A 10,124-nucleotide genomic window follows, 5' to 3' on the forward strand; every position below is an offset into this window, starting at 1 on the left:
TACAAAACTGAGATGTATCCATATATATGAAAGCTCAGTAAATAAGCTTTCTATTGATGTATGATTTGTTAGGATAGGACAATATTTGGCTGAGATACATCTATTTGAAAATCTGGAACCTGAGGGGGCAAAAAAATCTAAATCCTGAGAAAATCACCTTTAAAGTTGTCCAAATTAGGTTCTTAACAATGCATATTACTAATCAAAAATTACATTTTGATACATTTACAGTAGGAATTTTTACAAAAAATCTTCATGGAACATGATCTTTACTTAATTTCCTCATGATTTTTGGCATAAAAGAAAAATCAATAATTTTGACCCATGCAATGTATTTTTGGCTATTGCTACAAACATACCCCTGGTTTTGTGGTCCAGGGTCACATATAGAGAAAGACTCAGTGAGCAGGAAAGGGTACAATATTTCAGTGGAACTGTTTACATTCAGTGCTGCCAATACGGCCGATTGATGGTGGTGTCTTCAGTGTGGAAGTAAGCCTATGGGAGAGATGTCCGGTTCATTAGCCATATAGGGAAATTGCGAGAAAAATGACAAGGTGCAGTAAACTGCAAAACTGTTTACACTACAAACCAGTGTGTTTATGATTAAGAAAAACACACCAATTTGCACTATTAAACAGCAGACTCTTATGGCAAAAAATAAGGTGAATAGACTATAGATAGAAAAAAGATTTTATTAGGGTTATGGGTGATGAGTTTGATATAAACAAGCAGTGCATTTTAATCAATAACATTTTATAGACATTTATTTAATCCAAGGTAATGTCCTTTATGTGTGAAGAAATAAAAATGTTTGATCATTTTAAAGGTCTCTGTTTTTAGATATGAAAATAAAATCGTTTTAGAAGCAAAAATATAAACATTTCTAAAACATAAGCATACAGTACGTTTGTTGAAGCTGTTTGCTGTTACTAGTGTTAAGATGACAAGCTATAACCCCCGCCTCTAATGTGAAAGCCATTGTATAATCTATACTTCTGTCCTGACACTGAAAACTAAGTGCACTTTTTGTGTCCACAGATAAGGAACTGTAAGCCTCCAGCAGTCTTGTATGCTAAGAGAAAAATGGAGATGCATCTGTTCCAGTTTGTCAGTTTGTTTTCTTCCAGTCATGCCTGGGTTGTTGAGCTTCTTCTGTTTCTTTCTTTCACTTCACAGATTGAGTAAGAAAAGTCACGGTGCTGCGGGTCTGTTTATTTCTTCTGTGAGTCCTGCATGACCTGATCATAGGAAGGAGGGGGCTGGCTGTAGTAGGGCGGCAGCGCTGAATACACTGCAGTCATGTGACCGGTGCGGGTCTGCACTGGGTAGATGGTGGAAATGACTGCAGTCTCTGAGTCTCCATAATTGTGACGCAATCCTACCAACACACAGATGACATACAGTGGATGAGACCACGTGAACGCTGTGTGTATGCAAGACAAGAGCACAGGGAGAGATTACCTGGTGATATGATAGGCTGTCTAGTGAAGGCCACGGTAAAATCAGGTCCCTCAGGTGGAGGGTAAGGGTGGACACGTCTGCGAATGAAGTAGCCAGTACTGCAGCAGCACAAAATGCCAATAATCAGCAGCAGCCTACAGACCAATCAAAAACAGCCCTTAAAATCACTTTTATAGTTTGGGAAGGGTTTGGGAAATTGGTGGATGCTCCGATCGACCCTTTGAGTCAAGTACAGCTTGAATGCAATTTCAAAAAAGTCTTGAATAAAAACTCAAAATGAAAAAGAACAGCTAGCAAGTGACTCACCAGAAATACCATATTCTCTGAACAGAAAGGGCTCGAACACAGCATTGTGTGCCACAGCAGTCTTCATATGTCTTGCATCTATGACACATACATGTTCGTCCTTCAGACATTTAAGAGTCAGACAGGATGCAGTAAATTGGTCAAAAGTGGCCGTAAAGATATTAATAATGTTACAAAAGGTTTTTATTTCAAATAAATGCTGTTCTATTCATCAAAATACAAAGAAAAAAAATCACAGTTTCCATAGCACCTCAACTGTTTTCAACATTGATGATATTAAATGTTTCTTGAGGAGCAAATCAGCATACTAGAATGATTTCTGAAGGATTGTGTGACACTAAAGACTGAAGTAATGATGCTTTGCCATCACAGGAATAAATAACGTCTAAAAATGCAACTCTACAGTTGAGGTCAAAAGTTTTCATCCCCCTTTTAGCATCTGCAAGAGGGATCATACAAAATTGCTATTGCATGTTATTGTTTATTTAGTACTGACCTGAATAAGATATTTCACATAAAAGATAATTACATATAGTCCACAAGAGAAAATAATGAATTTATAAAAATAACAACTAAACCAACATCCCCTTGATTCTTAATACTGTGTTCTTACCTGAATGATCCACAGCGTTGTTTGTCCTGAATAGTTAAACTGGCCGCTGTTCTTCAGAAAAATCTTTCAGGTGCCACAATTTTTGGGGATTCCAGCATTTTTGTGTATTTGACCTCTTTTCAGCAATGACTGTATGATTTTGAGATCCATCTTTTCACACTGCGGACTCATATGCAACTATTACAGAAGGTTCAAATGCTCACTGATGCTCCAGAAGGAAAAACGATGCATTAAGAGACGTGGGTGAAAACTTTTGAACAGAATAGAGATGTTTACATTTTTATTATTTTGCCTAAATATTATGTTTCATTTAGTATTGCCCTTCAGAGGCTACAGAAGATACTTAAGTTAATACTTAGTACTTAAAGATACTTAATACTAAGTTAAATTTACCCTGATTTTCAAATTCAAAAAGTTTTCACCCCCTGGATCTTAATGCATCATTTTTCCTTCTGAAGGATCAGTGAGCATTTTAAAATTTTGTAATAGTTGCATATGAGTCCCTCAGTTGTCCTCAGTTTGAAAAGACGGATCTCAAAATCACACAGTCATTTTTTAAAAGGGTTCAAATACACAAAAATGCTGGAAAACCAAAAGAATTTATGGGACCTAAAGGATTTTTCTGATGAACAGCAGGCAGTTTAACTGTTCAGGACAAACAAGGGCCTCATAAACAACTATCACTAAACAAAAAACACACAGCTGTGGATCATTCAGGTAACAACACAGTATTAAAAATCAAAGTGATGTAAACTTCTGAACAGGGCCATTTTTATAAATTTAACTATTATTTTCTCTCAACTATATGTAAAAATCTTTTATGTGAAATCTTTTTCAAGTCAGTACTAAAAAAACAATAACATGCATTTTCTATGATCCCTCTTATTTTGGTCAAATAATTAACATTTTGCACATTCTGATAGAAGGAGTTAAACTTTTTTCAATTGAAAGTTCTTTTAAATTATAATAATATTTCATAATATTACTGTTTTTACAGTATTTTGATAAATAAATGCAGTCTCAGTGAGCATAAGAGACTTCTTTAAAAACTTAAAAAGATTAAAAAAAGATAGCTAGAGTACATTAAAAAATAAATAAGTGATATATCTCAGTAAGACAAGGTGGCCATCATCTACAGATTTATAGTTAGTTTACAATTTTCATTCAGATAATACTTAAGATAAAGCCTATTATTTGTCGCCGCACCATTTACTTGTGAGGTAAATGCAACCTTCATGATAAATGTGTTCTTCTGAATTAAATGTAATTAAGAAGCGTGACGTACTGTCTGGAGAATTAATCTGTGCTTTTGGTGTGAAGACTGAATTGTTTGTACCTAACCTCCTGTGGCGCATGTCAGTGGCTGTCTGTATACGGGAACACTTGTGATAAATTACTCTTATTGAAACCATTAAAAGGGGGAAAAGTTTCTAAGCTAAGGAATTCTCCTTTTTTTTCAACAGTGCATCTGAATGAATCCTTTAACCACTATTCTGTCGAAACTATTAAGAACAAAGTGGAAAGGGGTGAGGTTAGTAAAGATTGGAGTAAGCTGTTTTCTAGCTTCTTGTTTCCTTCCTCAAAACCACAGCTGTCCTATTTAATTCTATTTGATCTACTATACTTACACGAAGTACACAGGATAATCTCCTTCAAAGTACCAACAGTACTTTTTTTCAGCAACTGTCTGCAAATAAAGAGATAGTTTTATAAATACAGTCTTGTACAGTCAAACCAAAATGTATTCAGACACCTTCAACATTTCTCACATTATCAGAGTTTATTCGCTGTAGTTTGGAAAACGGTAAAATATGAGTTAAACTGTGTCAGAACAAATTCATCTTGACAATCACAAATTAATTACAGTTAAATTCAGACACCTTCAAAATGTCTCACATTATCACAGTTTAACTTTGATAGAAAGGTAACAAAGGTGTCAAATCACATTTTTGGTCCAAAATTTGTATCAATTTTACTGGTAGAATTTTTTTTGGGCATAATATGTCACAGTTTACATTATTTTGCTATCTAGTGCTAGTGCACCCACTAGTAACAAAATATTATAAATTATATCTGGTGTCTGAATATATATATATATATATTTTTTTTTTTTATGTGCAAATTTAATCAACTCTAAACTGGGTTAATTTGCATTAAAGAACAAGGAAATAAACTGCTGCAACAAACAAATTTATTCTGAAAAAAATAATTTGAGACTGTTAATACATGTACTATTGAGACAACTGTTTAAAACAGTTTGCCGTAACTAAAAACAGAAACTACGGAAAATATTGACCCATTTTTACCTCACATAACCCTGTTTATACTAAAACTAACACAAACCACTGCTTGAATAGTAAATAAATATAAATGACTATGACAGTGTCAAACTTTTTTGCTCTTTGTGTGTCCTTTTAAGTGAAAACCATATTTTGCCAATGATTTTTTCCCCTTTATTTTTCGTGACAGAAGAGTGCATCTGATATCATGGAAAATAAACTACAAAGAGCTTTTTGTCTGAGTCCTGGACAAGAACAATAAACAATGTTGTGTGTAGATGAACATTGTGTATGTGTGTGTAGAAAATGTTATAAGACATTTGTGTTAGACGTGACAATAAAACGTGAATGATAAAGTTTAGTTTAAAACTAACATGATTTAGTGTAAGCTCGAAATAAAAATAAAATGCTCACCTCAGCAAATAAAAGTGTGATGAGGAGGCCGCATAATTGTCGCATTCTGTATTTCCTGCCTTACAACGCGAGATCAGCCTGCTGTACCTGTTTTACCTCAAGAGCCGTAAGAGAACGCAAGAGACAGACAGAGGTCACTTAAGCTGCTCGATAGCGCTGCTTGTCGTTGCTTTAAACGGTGGGTTGTTGCTGGTCCACATGTCCTACAGTCCTAGACTGGAACATTATTAAACTCTCTTGGAGCGGCCGTGCTGTGGCATCGGACTCTCCAACTCCAACATCCTCTAAATTCCCCATTATACAGTGAGGAGGATGACATCACATGACCTCACACCACAAAGACACGTTTGTGCAGCTCCCTTTGACTGGTTTAATCGCTGTTGGACTATTTTCACAAGTAACCTAAACCTCTCACTGATCACACTTGTAAACAGCTAGTCATTCATCCAAAACCGGCTATTGTGCGCTTTCTTTAGAGCTCGACGTTTTCTTTTACATTGTTGTGTGAAACCTAAAAAAGACACTTAAACACAACTTACCTCATGAAGTTGGCAAGTAAGCATGCATTTATGGTCAATGTATGATTATTATTAGCGTAACACACTCTTTAATTCATTAGTGTTGATTAAAAACATATTCTATTAAATTAGGTCACTTTCACAACAAAAAATTACAGATATTGTACTCACCCCCTTGTCATGAGATGTTTATGCCTTTTTTTCTTCAGTCGTAAAGAAATTATGTTTTTTTGAGAAAAACATTTCAGGATTTCTCTCCGTATAATGGACTTCTATGGTGTCCCCGGGTTTGAACTTCCAAAATGCAGTTTAAATGCAGCTTCAAAGGGCTCTAAATCAGTGGTTCTCAATCCTGGTCCTGGGGGACCCCTGCTCTGCACATTTTGCATGTCTCCCTTATTTAACACACCTGATTGAGATCATCAGCTCATTAGTAGAGATCCATGAACTGAACTAACAAGCTGAAGATCTCAATCAGGTGTGTTAAATAAGAGAGACATGCAAAATGTGCAGAGCAGGGGTCCTCCAGGACCAGGATTGAGAACCACTGCTCTAAATGATCCCAGCCGACGAAGAATGGTGTTATTTAACGAAATTGTGAATGTTTCTAAAAACATTGACAATTTAGGCTATATACTTTTTAATCTCGACACAGAGTACACACAGAGCTAGACAAGATGAGCATTTGAGATTAAAAAGTATATAAACTGTAAAAAATTTTAGAAAATAACCAATCGTTTAGCTAAATAAGACCCTTCTTTCCTCGGCTGTGATTGTTTAGAGCCATTTGAAGCTGCATTTTGGAAGTTCACCATAGAAGTCCATTATATAGAGAGAAATCCTGAAATGTTTTCCTCAAAAAACAATTACCTTACGACTGAAGAAAGAAAGACATGAACATCTTGGATGACAAGGGGGTGAGTACATTATCTGTTCATTTTTGTTTTGGAAAGGGCCAAATATTTTGACATACTAAAGTTAATTGGTGGTAAAGATACGTACGAGCAGTTTTAATTAAGATATTAGCCTAATATTTCACCTACCTGACCGGAAATGATAAGAACAAACATGAATGTTGTTAAGATTCTTGCCCTGAAACTCCTGGTTCAGTTTGGCCAACCACAAACGCCCTTTGTTCCACATTTTTTTTGCACTTTTCTCCTTGATTTATTGCTTTTGGCAGTCTAAAGTACTCCAAATGTTTTTCCCAGTCCGCCTAATGAGTACAGCCCAAAACATGACAATAATTGACCATTTTCAGCAGGAATAATCTGCAAAATATACAAGTTTGTTCGGTTCTGTGGCATTGTTTACCTACAGTGCCGCTAAAATGGCCCATTGCTGACTTGTTGTGAAAACACTCTATTATCATTTACTCAGCCTTTAAGTGATTTCAAAGCTGTCTGACGTTATTTCTTCTGTGGAAAAAAAAAAAAGATATTTTGAGAAAAGTCTCCACAGCAGAAGGGAATGGTCATCAAACTTTGCTGATTTGGTTACCATCATTCTTCAAAATATCTTCATGTTTCACAGAAGAAATAAAGTCAGGTTTGGAACAACATGTGGGTAAGTGACAGAAATTTCATTTTGGGCGGAACAATCTCTTTGATATTTACTTTAGATAACTTTCATTAAAGTAGAGCTGTCACGATTCCTCGATTCAATTCGAGTACTTGATTATAAAAAAAACTTGCGTTTTGCTAGTGTTGAGTAACCAAACAATCGCCAGGGCGTTGGCGCCCTCTGCAGGCCTTTGATATAATGCATAATGTATGTAAGTTCTGTTGTTTGTAATACATTATGTATTATTAACAGTTTTGCTCCATAAAACCATGTAATTATTTGCCTTGATACCTTATTTGAAACAAATAGTATTGTCTCATTGCTATTATACATGTATTTAAGTAATTTTATAAGGCTATTGTTTTCTTAGGTCTATATTTATTGCCTCAAAAGAATAATTATCCGATAACTCGATTAATCGTCAGAATTACCCAAATAATTGTTAGTGACAGCCCTACACAAAGTAGACTACAAGTTACAAGCACAACACACAATCACCAGTAGAAATTTATATTTTGGATCTTTTATTGCTGTGGATGTTTCCAGTGTTTTTTACTCAGAACCCCAAAGAATACAGTTTATGTAGGTATACTAGACCATTTTCTGCTTACTTTATATCCTGTCGTGAATCAGTAGCATTACTATACAAAAATAAACATCTTTGTTCACACTAGGAAGTACAGGTATTTTGTACATTTTATCTAAAAAGTCAAATTTAAAACAGCATTGTGTCCTTCTCACCCTTGTAATGTACCATGATCATATCATCAGGAATCACTTTGCCAGTATAAACACATATAAAGTCTTTGTTCATAACTGTAGAAATTACGACAAAGAACTTAGGATCAAAGAGGTATTGTATTACATCCTCATTAAAACAGAAAAAAAAATAGTCCTGTGTATGACACTATCCTTAAATATGGCAGCGATGATTACACTCAATATTAATACCACAGAAATTTCATTGGCATTTATACAATACCAGTATTTGCATAGATTAATAAATGACATTAAAAGTAAGCAAATATTTTCTAGTGTTGATTGAACTGTTTTCAACGGGACTTAAAGCATAAATATAATATTACTCTTTCCATCCTAAAGTACATAAATCACTAGGAATGAAGAATAAAGTAGTATTTCTGTCGAAGATTCCTAAAATAACATCAAAATAATTTTAAAAACTAGACAAGAAATTAGACAAGACTTTAGTCTGTAAAACTAATAAAAATACAAAACCCCTTGCCTAAACATTCCTGCAACACAAAATATGTAACAAAGCAGGCCTTGTGTAAGATCCTTGTGTATATTTTGTCATTAGCTCTATATAATCTACAGTGTTTAGTTTAACACAGTAATCCATGAGTGTTTGTGTCGTAGCTAAATAAATACTATATAATTAAAACAAAATATTTAAAACAACCGGTCAATTAAATAAAGGTTTCAGCTGCTACTTGTTGTGGGATTTAAAACTGGTAGAGCAAACTAAGCAATTTTAATTAATCAAGGTAAATAAAAAGGTTTCAATTTAGTGACATAAAACATTAGCTTCTAAATTAAGATCTACACAATTTAAAACAAAGGCCTACATGCATTCCAACAGCCTACAATCATCAAAATAAACCATAAATTGCACACAACTGTTTAAAAAACACACTCGATACCATTTCCAACAGTAACAAAGCCATAAAAAAAAAAAAACACCCGATGATTGTTAAGCAGCTCCGTAAACAAGACACAAGGTAGTACTTTGTAGTGACACTACTGAGGAGCAGCTTCATCTTTGATATGTGCATTATGGGAATCAAAAGACATCAGGTCGGAGGATACGCCCTCAGACAAGCTGCTCTTCAGAGACTGTGGCACATCAGAAAAACCCTGATTGGCACCATCAGTTTCTGAGGGGAAAGGTGAGGATTCGTTGGATTGCGCAGGATATTCTGCAGGTGGAGCAGATGACTCGAGATGAAGGGCGGCGGGGTCAATGAGCAGGGAAGAGAAGTCTATAGGAGGCACAGAAGAGTCGAATGATGGGATTGAAGAATTCATCAAAGATGCCATGTCTGTCGGCATGCTATGATTGAGAGGCAGATTTGGGAAAAGAGGGTGTGGGAGAGAAAGGGGAGGAGGAACATCTGAAGGTGGTGCAATAGAACTGAAATCCACAGGAGGATATTCCTCTGTATTTTGCGCCTCAGGGTTACGACTGGAAACCTCACTGTCTTGAAGCTCCTCTGCAAAAAACAAGACATTTTGCACATTTTACGACCTAGATTTGGACTCACAGATTGATCTGTGCACCTAAATTTAGCAAGGTGGACTCACCGACACCTGATACGTCAATGTCCTCTCGGACAGCTAGGGATGTGTTTGTCATGTCGATGGAAGAAGTGGATAGGTCCAGTCGGTCTGCTATGTCTGACACCTCTGAATTCATCATGGCCACTTCTGAGTGATCCGAGAAACCTGGAGGAACCATTGCTTTGATATATTACAATGTCTTTTCATGATTGAGGTTCTAGATGAAGCACATATTTTGATGCCTTACCAGGATCCATGACTCTCTGAATGGGAGGTGGCAGTGGGGTTTCAAGATCCAAGCCACTCATTGACTGACCTGATGCCATTAAGGACACCTGAGGATATAAATTTTAGATACATTGTTAAGTATCTACCAAAAATTTAAACCTGAACCAAATGTATTCACTTTCTTCTTTCAGACGAATACAACTAGGGTTCTCTTCAAAGCTGTATAATGGCCTACATCCTACGTCATCTGCTGAAACGCCACTCTTTCATGAGTGTGCGTATGACAGTTAGAAGAAGCTAGAGATTACAGTTTCTAAAGTTTTAAATATAGATATTTTTCTTACACAAACGCATCAATTCAGGAAGCCTTTATTAACCCCCCAGAGCCTATTGGACTATTGAATATCAACAGCCATTAACTGCCATTATAAAGTTTGGAAG

The 10,124-nt window shown here is 35.6% G+C and overlaps 2 protein-coding genes across 2 annotated transcripts in view; both read right to left on the minus strand.

Annotated features, from left to right (window-relative positions):
* Positions 1–687: 687 nt before the first annotated feature.
* Positions 688–5,343, minus strand: vopp1a (VOPP1 WW domain binding protein a). Its single transcript, XM_073849669.1, has 5 exons — positions 5,077–5,343; positions 4,012–4,070; positions 1,771–1,848; positions 1,465–1,598; positions 688–1,381 (listed from the first exon to the last, which is right to left on the minus strand). Exons 1-5 carry the CDS (start codon positions 5,119–5,121, stop codon positions 1,215–1,217), a joined length of 483 nt encoding a protein of 160 aa, XP_073705770.1. The 5' UTR covers positions 5,122–5,343; the 3' UTR covers positions 688–1,214.
* Positions 5,344–7,664: 2,321 nt separating this feature from the next.
* Positions 7,665–10,124, minus strand: part of gorasp1a (golgi reassembly stacking protein 1a) — a 7,246-nt gene continuing 4,786 nt past the window's right edge. The window contains exons 7-9 of the mRNA XM_073849041.1: positions 9,703–9,790; positions 9,480–9,620; positions 7,665–9,388 (exon numbers count right to left, since the gene is read on the minus strand). Coding sequence (XP_073705142.1) covers positions 8,916–9,388; positions 9,480–9,620; positions 9,703–9,790 — 702 coding nt within the window. The 3' untranslated portion in view covers positions 7,665–8,915. The remainder of the gene's footprint in view (positions 9,389–9,479; positions 9,621–9,702; positions 9,791–10,124) is intronic.

This window comes from Garra rufa, chromosome 10 (assembly GCF_049309525.1).
Source record: "Garra rufa chromosome 10, GarRuf1.0, whole genome shotgun sequence".
In the NCBI taxonomy this organism is placed as follows: Eukaryota; Metazoa; Chordata; class Actinopteri; order Cypriniformes; family Cyprinidae; genus Garra; species Garra rufa.

Excerpts from the sequence above, each read along its gene's own strand:
- vopp1a (XM_073849669.1), bottom strand. The coding sequence starts at position 5,121 with ATGCGACAATTATGCGGCCTCCTCATCACACTTTTATTTGCTGAG. Across the intron at positions 4,071-5,076 it reads TCACACTTTTATTTGCTGAG|ACAGTTGCTGAAAAAAAGTA; the intron begins GTGAGCATTTTA and ends CTTTATTTGCAG. Across the intron at positions 1,382-1,464 it reads ACAGCCTATCATATCACCAG|GATTGCGTCACAATTATGGA; the intron begins GTAATCTCTCCC and ends GTGTGTTGGTAG.